This window comes from Chlorocebus sabaeus, chromosome 25 (genome assembly GCF_047675955.1).
Source record: "Chlorocebus sabaeus isolate Y175 chromosome 25, mChlSab1.0.hap1, whole genome shotgun sequence".
Taxonomy (NCBI): domain Eukaryota; kingdom Metazoa; phylum Chordata; class Mammalia; order Primates; family Cercopithecidae; genus Chlorocebus; species Chlorocebus sabaeus.
This window is the reverse complement of record NC_132928.1, coordinates 86,585,371-86,603,437: the sequence shown is the minus strand read 5'-3', so window position 1 is coordinate 86,603,437 and position 18,067 is coordinate 86,585,371. Positions and strand designations below refer to the sequence as shown.

The window sequence follows — 18,067 nt, the reverse complement described above, 5'->3', positions numbered from 1 at the left end:
TCCTTACTCCTTATACGAAAATTAATTCAAGATGGATTAGAGACTTAAATGTTAGACCTAATACCATAAAAACCCTAGAGGAAAACCTAGGTAGTACCATTCAGGACATAGGCATGGGCAAAGACTTCATGTCTAAAACACCAAAAGCAACGGCAGCAAAAGCCAAAATTGACAAATGGGATCTCATTAAACTAAAGAGCTTCTGCACAGCAAAAGAAACTACCATCAGAGTGAACAGGCAACCTACAGAATGGGAGAAAATTTTTGCAATCTACTCATCTGACAAAGGGCTAATATCCAGAACCTACAAAGAACTCAAACAAATTTACAAGAAAAAAACAACCCCATCAAAAAGTGGGCAAAGGATATGAACAGACATTTCTCAAAAGAAGACATTCATACAGCCAACAGACACATGAAAAAAAGCTCATCATCACTGGCCATCAGAGAAATGCAAATCAAAACCACAATGAGATACCATCTCACACCAGTTAGAATGGCGATCATTCAAAAGTCAGGAAACAACAGGTGCTGGAGAGGATGTGGAGAAATAGGAACACTTTTATACTGTTGGTGGGGTTGTAAACTAGTTCAACCATTATGGAAAACAGTATGGCGATTCCTCAAGGATCTAGAACTAGATGTACCATATGACCCAGCCATCCCATTACTAGGTATATACCCAAAGGATTATAAATCATGCTGCTATAAAGACACATGCACACGTATGTTTATTGCAGCACTATTCACAATAGCAAAGACTTGGAATCAACCCAAATGTCCATCAGTGACAGATTGGATTAAGAAAATGTGGCACATATACACCATGGAATACTATGCAGCCATAAAAAAGGATGAGTTTGTGTCCTTTGTAGGGACATGGATGCAGCTGGAAACCATCATTCTTAGCAAACTATCACAAGAACAGAAAACCAAACACCGCATGTTCTCACTCATAGGTGGGAACTGAACAATGAGATCACTTGGACTCGGGAAGGGGAACATCACACACCGGGGCCTATCATGGGGAGGGGGGATGGGGGAGGGATTGCATTGGGAGTTATACCTGATGTAAATGACGAGTTGATGGGTGCAGCACACCAACATGGCACAAGTATACATATGTAGCAAACCTGCACATTGTGCACATGTACCCTACAACTTGAAGTTTAATAATAATAAATAAATTTAAAAAAAAAAACGCATTTTTTCCAAAGGCTAAAGTTAGTTTTATCATGTAAATGCCAATAGTTTTAACATTGTTTGACTATCAAAACCACCTAAAGGAAAAATGAATCCATTTTAAAATTCAAAGAGATAATAGGTTCATCTATTCTATTGTATGTAAATAAAAGTATTTCCACATTTAGTTTTTTTAGGATTTAGTCTATTCCAGACAATCGTCTACTACGGTTAGAGTAAATATTGTAACAGTCTCGTGGGATAATGGAGATTTAGGAAAGCTTAACCCCCTCAGTATGTTTCTTCTGAAAATGGGAAAACCAGCAAAATGGTTGTAAACTTGTCACTAGCCTTCAGTTTGCCAGACGTATATCATGCTACAGAGAGAACTTCTGTCGATCTATGAGCATCAGCTCACTATCATTTTCATTAACAAAACAATGCATGTGTCTAGTGTTTCTGGAATGTGAGAAATTAGGAGAGAAATATACTTGCTTTAACTAATATGCAAGAAGCCGGATCTCAAGCTGAATCTCGAAGCTGTTAATTTGCTTCCCCTTGGCAAAGCCCTGACCTGGCCCGATTCACAGTGAATGGAAGCCAGGTGTTCCATGCCTGCTGCATCTTGGAGAGAACTGACAAGTACTCGCTTTACATGACACATCGAGTGAACACTTTTGCTTCTCACTGAAAATTATTCCTGCAGGGCATGAAGGCAGTTTGTCTGGGTTTGTGTACAGAGATCTGAATGTGGAAGTAAATGCCTTCAAGTGGCACAGAAATCTCACTCATAATGTAAGAGGGGATTGTTAGAGGTCGGTAAAATTTGGTTTCAGAAATCGCTGTAATTAAACAAATGGGCAAAACTGCTCAAATGGACACCAGAGACGACAGACTAACAATGTTAGTAGTTATGTTGTCATCACATTATTTATATAATTATATTATTGACCTCAGGAAAGTGTACAGAATGGGATTGCTGAATTATATAGTTGCTCTATTTTTACTCTTTATAGAACTACCATACAGTTTTCAACACAGGCTGTTGTAACTTACATTTCTGCCAACAGTGTACACGTACAAGGGTTCCATTTTCTCCACACACATGACAGCATGTGTTATGCATTGTTGGTCTGGTAACAGCCGTCCTAGCAGGTGTGAGCTGATACCCCATTGTGGTTTTGATTTGCATGGCCCTGATGATTAGTATGTTGGACATCAAACCATTCGCCTGTTGGCTATTTGTACGCCCTCTTTGAAAAAATGCCTATTCACACCGTCTTTACCATTTTTAAGTTGGGTAATTTGATTTTTGGTATTGATTCATGTCAGTTTATTTTTATATTTTGGATGCTAACTCCTTATCCAAAATATGGTTTGCAAATATGTTCTCCCATTGCAGAGATTACCTTTTCATTTTGTTGTTTCCTTTTCTGTGCAGAAGTTTTTGGAGGTTGGTGCAGTCCTACTTATTTATTTTGCTTTTGTTGCCTTAATTTCTGTGTCATCAAAAAATATCATAGCCGAGATCAGTGTCAAAGAGCCGTTTCCCCCACGTTACCATCTAGGACTTTTACAATCCAGGTCTTACACTTATGTCCTCAATCCATTTAGATTTAGTTTTGGGGTATAGTGTAGGATAAGAGTCCAGTTTCATTCCTCTGCATGTGTATATATCCTGTTTTCCCAATGGTATTTACTGAACAGACTACCTTTTCTTCATGCTGCATTTTTGGCACCCTCATCAAAGACTAATTGACTGTATAAGCATGAGTTTATTTCTATAATTTGTAATATAGCTTGAAATCAGTCTGAAGCCTCTGACTTTGTTCTTTTTTTTAAATCAATATTGCTTTGACTATTCAATATTTTTGAGTAGTCACAAAATTTCTAGAATTGGTTTATTCTATTTATGTAAAAAGTGCCTGTGGAATTTTAGTTGGGGTTACACTGAATCAGACATTTTCTGGAGTAATATGGACATTTAAAGAATAGTAGTTATTCTAACCCATTAACATGAGAGATCTTTCCATTATTTATCTTCTCTTTAGTGATCAGATCTTTCACCCCCTCAGCTGTATTTATTCCTATGTATTTTATTCTATTCGATGGCATTAGGAATGGTATTCTTTTCTTAATTACATTTTTGGATGGTTCCTTTTTGGTGTATAGAAATACCACTGATTTATATATGTTGATTTTGTATCCTGCAACTTTCTTGAATTCTTTAACTCTGAAGGGATTTTGATGGAGTCTTTAGAGTTTTTTATATGTAAAATCATGCCATCTGCAAACAGATAGCAAGATAATTTAACTTCCTCTGATTTGAAAGTCCTTTTTCTTTTTATTGCCTAATTGCTCTGGCTAGAGTTTCCAGTATTGTGTTGAATAGAAGCAGAGAGAGTGAGCACTCTTGTCTTTTTCCTGATCTTAGTAGAGAAAATCTTTGTTTTTCGCCATTGAGTATGATTTAGCTGTGAGATTTCTTATGTAAAGGTACATTCCTTCTATAACAAATCTGCTGAGTTTTTATCATGAAAAGATGTTGAATTTTATCCAATGCGTTTTCTGTGTCTATTGAGGTGAACAATTGTTTTTGTCATTTATTCTGTTAATGTGGCATATTTACTGACTGGTGTATGTTCAACCATCTTGGCATCTGGGGGTAGGGGGGAACTTGGGACCCCAACTGACTATGCCTAAAGGAAAAAAGACATTAAGCTGAAAGCTGTTATGCAAGAAACTGCCTTTCCTTTTGTTTTGTGTGTTTGTGTGTGTGTGTGTGTGTGTGTGTTCCTAATTGGTTAGCTACAGATAAAAGGTTAGAGTAACAGACAGTTACTCCATGTTCTCCTTACCTCACGTAAAGCGAGGATCCTTCTCCTGAGTGTGAAAGGAATACATGATTGACTCTTCACCTACCCACTCCTTTGCTGCTTTTCTTCTTACAACCTGTGGATTATCATACTCTCCCTCTTTTCCCTCTAGCCTGCTTTCCCCTTCAAATATTAAAGTCCTCAAAATTATCTTTAAAGAAAAGCACAGACCACAGTCTATTTCTGTAATTCTGTGTTCTTTTTTCTGAGCATGTCCTTAACCTTGGTGAAATGGACTTTAAAACTGTTGAGACCTGTCTCAGATACTTTTGGTTTATACATCCTAAGAATAAATCCCACTTGATTATGGTGAAGTATGCTTTTAATGCACTGCTTAATTTGGTTTGTTAGTATTTTGTTAATTTTTATCAAAATTATGAAAGCTGTTTGTCAGGAATATTGACCTATAATATTTTGGGGGTTAGTGTTCTTACCTGGCTTTGGTTTAAAGGGAATGTTGGCTTCAGTAATGAATTTGGAAGTGTTTTTCCTCTTCAAATATTTGAAAAAATTAGAGAAGGATATGTGTTAATTCTTGAAGAGCTTGGACAAATCCACCATGTAGTTTTCTAGTCCTAGGCTTTTCTTGGGAGATTTTTTTTTTTTTTTTTTTTTTTTTTTTGAGATGAAGTCTCACTCTGTCACCTAGGCTGGAGTGCAGTGACATGACCTTGGCTCACTGCAACCTCCGCCTCCCGGGTTCAAGTGATCATTTCATGTGCTGAGTACTCATACTTACTTTCTTAGCAATTTTCAAGTATATGATTGTTGAAACTGTAGTCATCATGACGTACAATAAACCTCCTGAACTTATTTTTCCTGCTTAAATAACATTTTGTATCCTTTGACCCACATCTTCTCTTTTCCTTTGTCACTCCAAACTCTGGTAACCAACATTTTACTCTGTTTCTATGTGTTTGACTATTTGACGCTTCACATATAAATGAAATTGTGCAAAATTTGTCCTATATCAGGCTTATTTAAAATATTGTCCTCTGGCCTCATCCGTATTTTTCCAAATTATAGAATTGTCTTTAACTTTTGACAAACTGATCGTAATATGTCTCAGGTATAATGTTTTGGTTTGTTCTTGCTTGGGTTCCTTTGAACTTTATGAATCTGCATGTTCCTATCCCTCACAAAGTTAAATTTTGTCATTTTAGCTTTGTTTTTCTCTCTCCTCCTCCTGTGAATGTCATAATGCACATACATATTTGCTTGATGTTGTCCCATAGTTCCCAGATGCTTCTGCATTTTATTTTTTTATTTTTGTTGCTCTATGTGTATGATCTAACTTCAAGTTCGTTTCTGCTTTTCTCTGTATGATGAAACATGTTGTTAAAGTACTCTGTTGAACTTTTCACTTCTGTAATTGTATTCAGAACACTTCATAAGCTTTACACTGAAGTTAACATGATTTACACACCTCCATTACAGTACTAGTGTTGAAAATTTGACTACAAATCTTCTCAATGCAAGAATTTTTTTCTTTTATGATTTCAATGTCTTTATTAAATTTCTCATTTTGTTTATGCATTTTTTTCATTACCTTTAGATTTCTGTTATTTTGAAGCTCTTTGATCCTATTTAACATGATTTTAAAATTGTTAGGCAATTCATAGATTTCCATTTCTTTGGGGTTGGTTAATGGAGCTTTACTAGTTTGGTGGTATTTATTACTCTGGTGGTGTCACATTTGCCTGATTTTTTTGTGACTCAAGTAGCTGTGCATTGATGTGTGCACATCTGAAGGTACAAACAGCTCTTCTGGTCTGTGTAGACTGGTTTCAGTAGGTAAAGACATTCTCCTGTTGTTTCTCTAGGCTAATAAGAATTACCTCCAGGATTGCAGTTGAGCGAGGTTAGAGCTATGTCATGTGGCTACTCCTGGGTGTACAGCAGAATTTTCAGTTGGCAAGCTTGTTACCAGAAGTCAAGTTGAGGATAAATCCTGTCTGGTCCCTGGGTAGAAAGAACTGGCTCTAGTACCTTGGTCAATAGGGCTATCACTAGGACACTGCTTCAGGGTTCACATTTGGTTCCGTAGATGGCAGGCCTGTTACCAGGTAGAGAGATGGGTGTGGATTCTATTGAGTCTCTCGAAGGACTCCCATTACACTGGTGGGAAAGTCTCTAGGCAGGAAGGATTGTCCCCAGACAATAGTTGAGAAGGCCTGGATCTGAGTCTCAGGGCTGTCATGGACCACAGCTGAGTCTGAGGTCTTCTGTCCTGCATGGATGGGTGTACCTCCTGTATAGTCCCTGTAAATGTAAGACATCCCCAAGCTGTGGCTGAATGGAAACTGGAGCTGGATAAGAGGGCTGATTCAGGAACTCCAGCTGACTGATGTCAGAAGTCTTGTTTATGGGGGCGTCAATGAATGTGTCACCCAGGAGGTCACTGAGTGGGCAGGACTGCTCTTGAGCAATGGAAAAGGGTGCCAAGCAACAGAGCTGCTTCAAGATTGGCATTGGACCTAGTGTTGTGGGCCCGCCTCTAGGCACATGAACAGGGTTGTCTCCTGGCAGGTCTCTGTACGGGAAGGTCTTTTCCCAGAATCTGGCTGAGGGAGGCTGGAGCTGGGTCATGGACTGCTTCAGGGTCCGGAGCTAGAACTAAGGTCAGCAGGCCTGTTACCTGAGGTACTCGTTAGTGTGACTGCCCCGGGCCCATTGGCAGATGGTTCAGGTGGCAGGAACAATGCCTAACAGGGCTCTAGCTGAGTCCCGAGGGATGTTATTTCTGTGTCTGTAGCCAGGACCACAGTCAGTGAGCCTGCCACCTGGGTGAGGTCCTGCCTTCTCAAAATAGCTCTTTTCAGTGCTGGGATTCACCACAGTTTTGACACTTCCTACCAAGATCCAGAAGTTCCCAGCAAGGGACTTTTGTGCCTGGTTGGCTGCTATATTATTGCTGCTTTGAGGGGATACAATTATAGGAGCTCCTCTTCTTCCATCTTGCTAATGCTTTTAATCTTTGTATTAAGAATAGTTCTCTAGCACCTTATTCAACTTGGATTTTACTCAGTAAGTTAATTAAAAACCTGTGAAACCGGACAGCAAGTTATCTGCTGTTAAGATACAACAGTGACACTGACGTGTAGGATGGACATTCCTATTCTGAAAAAGAGAAATTGGAAGTAATAAAGAAATCTTGGAGCCCAAAGCAAGCCTGAAACCTGTCATGGAAAGTTTTAGATTTTAGGGCTTGAGGTCCTTTTTGGCTTGATATCCTGACCTCCAGTCCATAAATGTGGTGGCCCCTCTTCCTTTGTTCTGGGCATGTATCTTTCCATTTCTTTATATCTCTGATGGTGTCTTCAGGATCATTTACAAAATTTTTGACATGTTTTATATATTTATAGTTCTTAAAATTTTATTTTTACTTTCATAAATATTTTCTGTTTACATTTAAAATGTAAAAAAGGTAGAACTTAAGCAGGGTTTCCACCATAAATATTACTGTTGAAAAATATATATATCAGTAGCTTTTCTGTCACTGTTAATACTTTTTAAGTATTTTTAAATAAAAATATTCTCTTCAAAAAATTATTCTGAGATTTTTTTTTAATCTGAATTATTGTGGAAGAATTTTATTAAAATTATTTTAAATCCAGACTCAACCTCTTAGTGTTTGGATACCTGGGAGACCTATCATGCTTGTTTATAAAAATCTGCAACATTTTAACAGTATCAGCTCTTTCCAAATATATTTTATTGTATTCCAATCCATACGATTAGATCTTTTGAACCTAGCCAAATAGATCAACTGAAAGGAAAAACTGTTAAAAGCTTGACTATTTTGAACATGAACATACAGGAAGACAAGAATTGTTTCACTAGATGTTTAAAATTGTCATGAGGGAACATCCAATAAAACAAGATATTTTAAAGGAATTCAGTGAAAGACCAATGGAAAGAAGAGATAATGTGGAAACTTAGCCTCCCCTGCTCTGGCTCCTGGGATAGGATGTTGACCCTCCTTCCTTGTGCAATCCCATTGTTTCCTCCATACACACTGGTTCTCAAACCCATGATCTCAGGACTGCCTTCTCTTATGAACTCTGGATTCGCGGATGCACTAGCCTTGCTGCATAATATTCATGTAGATGTGTACTGGGCAACTGGAGTCCCAAATTTCAGTTTCAGTGTTCCATGCCAACCTGCCCAGCCCCAAAATTCCTGTGTGTATAAATAGCAATCCACCTTCACCTCCTCCACCAAACCCCTTGTCCAGACACCATATCTCTCACCAGGACTAGCTCAAATCCTCTCCTCCATTCTTGCTTCAAGCCTTCTCACTGATACTCATATACCTGTCCCATATGTCTTTCCTCTCCGTCAGTCCTCCAGTGATATCTCAGAGTGGAATTTACCAAGAAGCAAGGAGAGTCAAAGCTCTGGGGCTCTTCACTTTCTGGAGATTGTCTGAGTGCTGGCAGTTGCTGGGAGCTTGTAGCATTGTGGGGTGGGGAGGGGAAGCCAGGCTGCAGTCAGAACAGACTATGTGAGCATGCTTGGTAAACTTCCTGAAGAGTTCTTAGAAGACAGGAGCCAAACATTCATTGAGATTTCCTTTCTTTTTCTAAACGCACATTCACTCTCTTGAGTGTCATGTGCATGCTTTTGTCTTCCCTTTCTTCAATATACCTCTGACTGTCCCTGGTCCTTCCAAGGACCATGATTTTATAGGACCTGTTCCTTGGCTTCATTTCTAACCCCATTTTCTATGTTTGGCCAACTTTCTCACCTCAATCTGGGGCCACAGATTTTCTTGCTGCTCTTCAAATGTTGCAAGTTACTTTCAGTCTCACAGCCTTTACTTTTTCTATTTCCTCTGCTTAAAGCATCTCTGCCGCATTGTTTATGACTGACTCCATTGTTTGATTTATGGATCTGATGAAATTTCACCTTCTAAATAAAGGGCTCCCAAGTAGCCTATGTAAAATAGATTCATTAATCATTCCTATCTCATCTCTGCCTTTATTTCCTGTTCACTGTAATTATTAATACTTGACATTTGATTACAAATTTATTAACTTATTGCCTGTATTTACCACTAGTATATAAATTCTGTGTGGGCAGAATCTTTGTTTTCACCATCAAAAACCTAGAATAGTGGTTGAAAAAAACTGTTATTGAGTACTTATTTTTGGAATGAATGAAGGAAAATATTCAACATTGGAATTTTTTACTTAAAAGCAATAATGTTAGTGAATCACTGCATATGATACCCAAATAAGTTATTTCTGTATTACAACTCAAACATACCAAAAAACCCTCTGAAGCTCATCATTAAAAATGTAAAGGTAGATGCTTTAAATAATCCCCAAATTCATAAAGACTTTGTAAGCACAAAACAGTGAAAGACATTATAGTTGATATCATTCACAAAGAGTTACTGTCTTTTTTTGGTTTGTTTTTTGAGACAGCGTTTCACTCTTTTTGCCCAGGCTAGAGAGAACAATGGCACAATCTCGGCTCACTGCAAATTCTTTCTCCCAGGTTCAAGTGAATTCTCCTGTCTCAGCCTCCCAAGTAGCTAGGATTACAAGCACGCACCACCAGGCCAGCTAATCTTGTATTTTTAGTAGAGACAGGGTTTCACCACGCTGACTAGGCTGGTCTCGAACTCCTGACCCCAGGTGATCCACCTGCCTCAGCCTCTCAAAGTGCTGGGATTACAGGTGTGAGCCACTGCACCTGGCCAGTTAGTATTTTCATACCAAAAACATGTTCATATTTATAAAAAACACTTAAAATGTTTCAATAGAAAAAATGGGAAAAGGATAAAAACATTTCACAAAAATAGTAGTTACCTGGATAAACATGAAAACTTACATAAACATATCGGTAATCAAAAAACACAAGTTAAATAATGATACACCTGTGAAATTGACTAAGAAGGAAAAGCAGACACAATTCAGAGCTGGTGCAAGTGAAGTTTAATTCTGCAGCAAAATCTGAAGAGGCTTTTGGAAAAGTAATTCAACGTTGTGTATTAAGTTTGAATCACTGTATATCAAATGGTAGATTGTCTTAGGGAAAAACTTATTCAGAGAGTGCTTTTTGTATAATTTTATTTCTGTGTAATTGATAATGTTAAAAATTTTAATACAACGTCACTGTTCACTATTAGAAGATTGCAATTGTGATGTAATTACTTTGATAGATATTAACTCCAGTAGATACTGTCCAGTCATCTATACAAACACTACGTATTTCAGACTGAAGAGACGTAGCACAGAAGACGGGTTACAGGGGTGGCAAAGGGCTACAGGAAGGCTGGAGAAGCGGGCTGGGGAGTGTTGTCATCCAAGGACCAAGAGTCCTCACCACTGGAGCCCCATGTGCCCTCCCTGCTGAGCTGAGCTGATGGGGACTCTGCCCTCCAGGGCTGCGGGGAGAGCCCCGCCCTGCTGATGTGCAGCTGCCCAGATGCCCGCCTCTCGCCAACGGCTGAAACTGCCTCTCAGAGGCTGAAGCCTGAGGCCCCCATGGTCCCTGTTGCTTATAGCTGCTGACCGGCACCCTCATCAGAAGCAGGTTAAAAAGCACGTTTACTTCTTCCTCTCACCCTGCAGTGTCCACCCACAAGGGCCTGCACTCTCAGAGCCTTACGAGAAATGAAGTAGCAAAGGAGACGGACAGACCCTGTGCAGGCTGGAGCACTGCGGGTCAGAGGAGACTCCAGCCCTCAAATGGGCACCTGAAAAGAGGGCACTGTCTAGACAAGGGTGGTCACGCACAGACCTCCATGATGCAGGAAAATGATCAACCTGTTTCCAGAGCACGTCTGTAGAGGAAAGTTCAGAGAATTTGGCTGCAAGATCCACGATGTCAGTGTGGTTTCTTCTGTCGTCTTCCCTGCTTTGTCCAAATGTCTAATACATGGTGTGCACTCAAGAAATATTTGTAACTTGAAGGCAAGATATATTAAAGCATGATTTTTGTCTGGTTTATTACATTAGAAGTTTAAAATTTTACATTCAACCAGTGTTTTTTAGATTTTTCTGTAACTTTAATGTCAGTACTTAAAACAAAAACAAATATATAAAAAGTTACTGCACCACTAATGCAATCTAGATTGCAAGCAAGTGATGGGAAAAAGAGTACAATGAGTCCTAATGAAGAGTGAAAAAGGTGAAGTGAAGGAGATGACGTGAATTTTAGTTTTGATCAAGGTACTGATTTGTGGAGGTATCTTTGAGACATCAATTGACCTCTGAATTTCAAACTCTATGCCTGTGAAACATTAAAGGAAAAATATCTCATAAAATTTACTTGAAGATTAAATGAAGATTCACACATATATGGAATATATTTTGTAAAGTGAAAAAAGCTGTCTATTAACTCATATGCTTCATAGATAAGATTTTGATGATGAGATTTGAGCTTATTATAAATATTGGTTAAGAGTTTGCATTTAAAAACAGAGGTAAAAATTTTAAAAGCCATTAGAAGAAAACCAGAATGGTTCAGGAGAGCTACCTACTGACTTCTTTAGCTCTGTTAATTGCATTCTTCTTCGAATCCCAGAGGTGATGTGTCAACGGAAAGCTTTCATCCACTGCCCTGGTGGACATGGTAAAACCAGGCATGATGCCACCTTCTTCTCTTTGTGCTCTTAACCTGGCTACAGACCACTAGCTCGTCTAGGTGAGGTTCAAGACAGCATCTGATGGTGAGTTCTGCCAGAAGACAGGCAGTACTGGTAGAAACAAAAGGGTAAGCACTGCTCTCGACTTGTTCTGCTTCTGAAACGTTCTATTCTTCACAGTATTTCCTCATTTGTTCTTTATTATGTTTTTAATGGAGAAAAACCACATGTGATTCTTATAACTTCTATATAACACATATTTACTGTGACAAAATTGTCAATGGATTTTTAATTTACAGTTATTTATGGAAAAAATCATTCTATATTTTTGTATTTTTATACAATGATGCATTTATTTTCCTGTCACTGAAGTTTTATAGAGGAAAAGTGACTGATTTTCTTTTGAGTGGGGATGATTTCTGAGGGTTACAAAACTCTAGAAACAATGTCTCAATCATTTTATGTTTCCCTGATGAAACCCACAGAGCGTGGCCTAAACCCAAGTGTAGACTGTGGAGGGAGGGTGGTGTCCGTTAGAGAACTGAGGCAGAGTCAGGTGCTCTGGGTCCCACTCTTGGGCTGAGACATGCGTTCTTTCTCGTTAGGTGTGTGACATTAGGCAGGTACCCTGAGAACCTGAATTTAATATGTAAAAAGAGCAAGTACTATGACGAAGTAACTCATAGGCTCTTGGGAAAGAAGAAATGTAAAGTATTAAACAATTTTAGTATTAGTATTAGAACAATTCCTGGGATGGTGTCTGCTTCAAATAAAGATTTGATATGACTCCATTTATACTTATAATAAATCCCCAAGTTAAACATGCATTAAGCAATTTACATGAAACCCAAACAAGCGGATAGAGAAGAAGAATGAACAGGGGACCAGTCACTGCGTGTGGACACAGTGTTTCCATATCTGTCCCATGTCCTGGGTGAGCTTTCTGAGTGGCTTCATGACAGTGATCCCCATTTACCAAAGTGCAGCGCAAAGATTTGCTTAGCAAACCCCGCATCTCCCTGCCCTCCTGTTCCCTCTGAATTTACTGAGCAAACACCTTTTAGGTCTTCACATGTGCTGGTCACTCTGGTCCTTGCTTCACTTTGGCCACAAATACAGACGAGATTGGCAATTGTGTTTTGCAGTTTACTGGAATGTTTTAAAATTGTACACAGATCTCAGCCACTGTTTGCCAGTGGGGACCGTGTTTGATACAAATAATCTATCCATTCACCTACCTACTTATCATCTATTCATATGTATACAAATATATAGACAGATAAAATGTGTCTCAGATTTGTTAGATATTTATGATAAAGCATCAAAGCATCCCAGAATATTCACACTTTTGGTAAATTGAACGTCTTAACTAGTTTTTACAATTATTGCATGAATACAAAATGTATTTGAAACTTGTAAATTCTTTCCAAAATGTCCCTGCATCATAACCACAGCTAAAGTCTTCCCAGAAAGAGGAGTTATTCTGTCCTTATTCTTGACAAGGGCTATCAAAATTTAACATTTAACATGTCAGAAGTTGAAAAGTTGGAAAAGTTTAATTTCCTTCAGAGAAAACGTGGAAGAAGCTGTTACGGATTATTTCAGAAAGGCCGGATATATTTTGTCTATTGCCCTTGTTTTGTAGCTGTTTAAAAATTCCACTTTAAATCACATTGACAAATTAATTTTTCCTGAATAGATTGACTGTGACCTTCTTAAGTGCACTGAAGTTCAATTCGTCTTTGATTCATCTTCAGCATATAACACAGACAGGCTGTGAGTGTCATGGTAGAGAAGGAAACAGTGAGTTGAAGTCAGAGGCATCTCAGTGTTTGATTTTCCTCCCTGCTTCTCAGTGTGTATGAAAGATTAATTATGGCAGGCAGTGAAACACATGATGTTTGCAAAAACAACTAAAGCCTTGTCTGATAAACAGCAGTGACCCTCCAAATTCTAGTTCTTCCTTGCTGAGATTTAATGAGCTTTAAAATGAGAGGAGCTTTAAGGAGATTAGGTTGGAGGACCACATAATAGACAGGAAGGACATGGGATTCTCCAAAAAGCTCTGCATAACCAGGGTTAAAATAAGAAATGTAGAATATAGTTATATTTATATATTTACCTGTGTATGTTTACATAAATATGTTTATATATGTTTATATAAAACCAGAATATTTACACATAAACACGTAAATATAAAACCCAAAGTGTTTTTTTTCAAGTGGGTCATATGCTTTATTTTGCAGACCTTCTGCCATTTTTATTTTGAAAATCAACTTCTTAAATGTATATGAACAGGTACTGCATCTGGAGAATGGAAGTTAATGCATCTTATATAATAATAGTAGCAACCATCTTAGGTAGGTTGTGCAGAATAGTATAGATATTAACTCCTTAAGAGTATATGTGTTTATTTATCGGAAACTGTACTATTCTAAGCACCTTCATTACATTTCCTCATTTTACCCTCATCACACCTGAGCTCAAACATGATTTGTATTCTTTTTGATGTAGACTGGAGAAAGGAATGGCAGATAGAGAAAAAGATAGACCTATGGCTGGAGTCTGTGTGTGTGCTCCTTACTCATGTCCTTCAATGTCTAAAGGGTCAGTCGTGTGTGAGGACCCTTCCCTGCTCATGAGAATATGAGGCTCGCTTCATGCAATCACAGCCTCACAGCATGGCCCGATCCTATGGGGGGAGGAGTTTCAAACATCTAGTATAACTTCTTTTCCAAGTTACGCTTTAGTTACTTGCTACATCTTTCTTATATCAAATATACCCCTGAGTATTTTGAAGATGCCTATTTTCTTAAACCAGAGATGTTAATTCAATCCAGCCCTCTACGACAAAAACTCTAGAAATAACGAGTTTGATTTATCTTTCAATGAGTCACATTTGTGTTAGCAGAGGAGGGTGGTTCTGCAAATTTGCAGTACTTGTTGATAAATGACACTATCAGCAAAGTTTATGAATTTGAACCGTGACAACCTTACTATCAGTTACCAATTCTTTTGGCCTATAGTTGTGAATTCTTAGTTTCTTTTGTAAATTTGTTATATGTCATTTATATACTCAACTCCCCAAACCCACGGGACTTAGGTTAGCACAATCAGCATACACGAATGTGAGTACTCACTAAACACTCGTTACAAAGGGATGCATTACACTAACTCCAAAACTCTCCTTGGTGGCCTAGGTGAAACCTCATGGCCAACACCACCTGGATGGCCAACCACACTGGATGGTCGGATTTCATCCTGTTGGGACTCTTCAGACAATCCAAACATCCAGCTCTACTTTGTGTGGTCGTTTTTGTGGTTTTCCTGATGGCATTGTCTGGAAATGCTGTCCTGATCCTTCTGATACACTGTGACGCCCACCTCCACACCCCCATGTACTTTTTCATCAGTCAATTGTCTCTCATGGACATGGTGTACATTTCTGTCACTGTGCCCAAAATGCTCCTGGACCAGGTCATGGGTGTGAATCAGATCTCAGCCGCTGAGTGTGGGATGCAGATGTTCCTCTATCTGACACTAGCAGGTTCAGAATTTTTCCTTCTAGCCTCCATGGCCTATGACCGCTACGTGGCCATCTGCCATCCTCTCCGTTACCCTGTCCTCATGACCCGTAGGGTGTGTCTCTTCCTGGCATCGGGCTGCTGGCTCCTGGGCTCAGTAGATGGCTTCATGCTCACTCCCATCACCATGACCTTTCCGTTCTGCAGATCCCGGGAGATTCATCATTTCTTCTGTGAAGTCCCTGCTGTATTGAAACTCTCCTGCTCAGACACCTCCCTCTATGAGACCCTCATGTACCTATGCTGTATTCTCATGCTCCTCATCCCTGTGACGGTCATTTCAAGCTCCTATTTACTCATCCTCCTCACCATCCATAGGATGAACTCAGCAGAGGGCCGGAAAAAGGCCTTTGCCACCTGCTCCTCCCACCTGACTGTGGTCATCCTCTTCTACGGGGCTGCCATCTACACCTACATGATCCCCAGCTCCTACCACACCCCTGAGAAGGATATGATGGTATCTGTCTTCTACACCATCCTCACTCCGGTGCTGAACCCTTTAATCTATAGTCTTAGGAATAAGGATGTCATGGGGGCTCTGAAGAAAATGTTAACTGTGAGAATTGTCCTTTAGGAAATTATAAAGTAGGACATTTGGATATAAAGATTTATTTTCCTTTTCTCTACCCATCAGATACTTAGGATTTTTATCCCCATGTTGTTCCTCAGACTCTCATACAATGATGTTTCATCTCATATTCATCTCATGTTGAGGAATTCTTTCACTGTGTGGAAATTCTATTTTACTGTCCTTGTCCACCCAAAATTCTTATATGATTGTGTTTTAGTAATGGAACATTTTTGGAAGTTGATGACTGCTCTCTAATTTTGTGAAAAAATATCCTTAACCTTAGGAAATGCATAATATATTTAGAGGCAAAAAGGTCATGAATTGCTCAAATAATGAGAGGGAAGGAGGGAGGAAGAGAGACGGGGCAGTGAAACAAACAGCACAATGTTGCTGCCACAGGTGAGTCCAGGTGAAGGGTATATATATATTAATTGTACTATTTTTTATTTGTGATAGTTTTCTGTAAATTTCAAATCATTTACAAATAATTAAATACCAGGCTTTTCTCTTTTTGAAAATATTCTTTCTGCTTGGTGGAATTGTGACATCTTAGAAATCATGTTCATTTCATTGTGTCTAATTAGAAAATCCAGTCATCACCTCTTTATTGAGGGCTACCTTTTTCTGCATGGTCCGATTCTGACAGCATCTAGTTGATATTGCCTCTCTGAAATATTCAGTGCCATATGGTATACTGAGGATGTAAGACCACATAATGGACTGCAGAAAAAATATTACACCTGAGTGGAAGGAGTTTTAGGGAAGGTTACCTGCCCAGGGTGATTCCTGAGCTGACATTTCAAACATGTAACTTGTTATACAAACAACGAGAGTTGATGGCATCAGCATTCAATCCTTCATTTATTCAACAAACATTTTGTGCTTTATTATAATTAAAAATAGCTAAGATTAAATTTGGAATAGCACATGGCTACTTTTTCCAAGGAATTGGAGAAATATATGTAATTTATGCAAACAAATGTAATAAAATAGTTTTGATACTCATGTGTAAAGGGTACAGCTCATAAGGACACACTAATTCCATCTGTGACATCTGAGTTCAAACAAGGAGCTGAGAGGAGACTCTGCGGCTCAGTGCTGGAGAGTGACTAGAAGTTACCCTCAGCTGAGTGTGTGATAGTGGAGCCAGGGAAACGTGCTCAGAGACATGCTACAAGGGAAAAGCACAGCATGGGCAAAGACAGGCTCTCACCAAGCGAGAGATCAATGCTCCAGAAGATCCTTCTTTCTTATTTCATTTTAGCCTCCTTTCTTGCCCTTGTGTGGCCCAGGGTTTTAAAAATAATAGTGAAATGGTCAGATTTGCATTTTGGAAATGTTATTTGTGTGGTAACCAATTGGAGATGTGCAAGACCAAAAACACAGAGACCAGGTAAATGAGAACGGTGATCTTAAATGACGTTGATCTAAGTGGAGTCGACTGTGCCTTTACACCGGGATAGGCTGATAGGAGGACATTTGAGGTGTGGGACCTGCTGAATCTGTTGCATAAAAGCACAAATGTGGTAGCTGCATGCCTATAATTTCCTAATTGACTATGTCCAACTCGTGAATTATCAGGCGGTTTCAAAAGTACAGATTCCTCTTCTCTCACCACACCCAATTATTTTATGACCATGAACAAAGATTCTGTAGTGTTTTGGGAAAAATGTGAGAGAACTGGTTTTTAATATTTTTCCTGAACTCAGACAGTATAAAAGGCTACTCTGACTTGGATGAGTTAAAGAGCCTGTGTCAACTCTCAATTTGCTGGGTTATAATTACAGACACATTTGCCGGTTATCTTTAAAACATTTGTAACAGGAAACAAATTATAGCCAAATTTCTTGAAAAATGATTTTTGTAGAGTTTTATTGTGCTCAAAGTTAAGTTGAGCAGCTTAAAATAACCTGTTATAATATTTTTGTTAAGTCTTATAACTATGAAGCAAAAACCTGTAGTACATAGAGAAAAAATTTTTTAAAACAAGGAATCAATACATACCACTAGACAAAACATCACTTATCCCCAAAAGACGATGGGAAGGAAAAAAGACTCTACAAAACAATGGAAAACAACTAAAATTACAGTGTTAAGTCCCTATGTATCAGAAATTATCTTGAATGTAAATGTATTAAATTGTCCAATCAAAAGACACAGTGGCAGAATGAATAAAAAATGCTACCTTCAACAGATTATTTTAACCTGCAAGGACATATGTAGACTGAAGTGAAGTGGTCAAAAAGGATATCCC

At 38.7% G+C, this 18,067-nt stretch overlaps 1 protein-coding gene across 1 annotated transcript; it reads left to right on the top strand.

The window, feature by feature from the left end:
* Positions 1–11,696: 11,696 nt before the first annotated feature.
* LOC103231067 (olfactory receptor 2T29) lies at positions 11,697–17,438 on the top strand. The gene is made up of 2 exons (XM_037986136.2): positions 11,697–11,742; positions 14,859–17,438. Exon 2 carries the CDS (start codon positions 14,869–14,871, stop codon positions 15,814–15,816), a length of 948 nt encoding a protein of 315 aa, XP_037842064.1. The 5' UTR covers positions 11,697–11,742; positions 14,859–14,868; the 3' UTR covers positions 15,817–17,438.
* Positions 17,439–18,067: the final 629 nt, after the last annotated feature.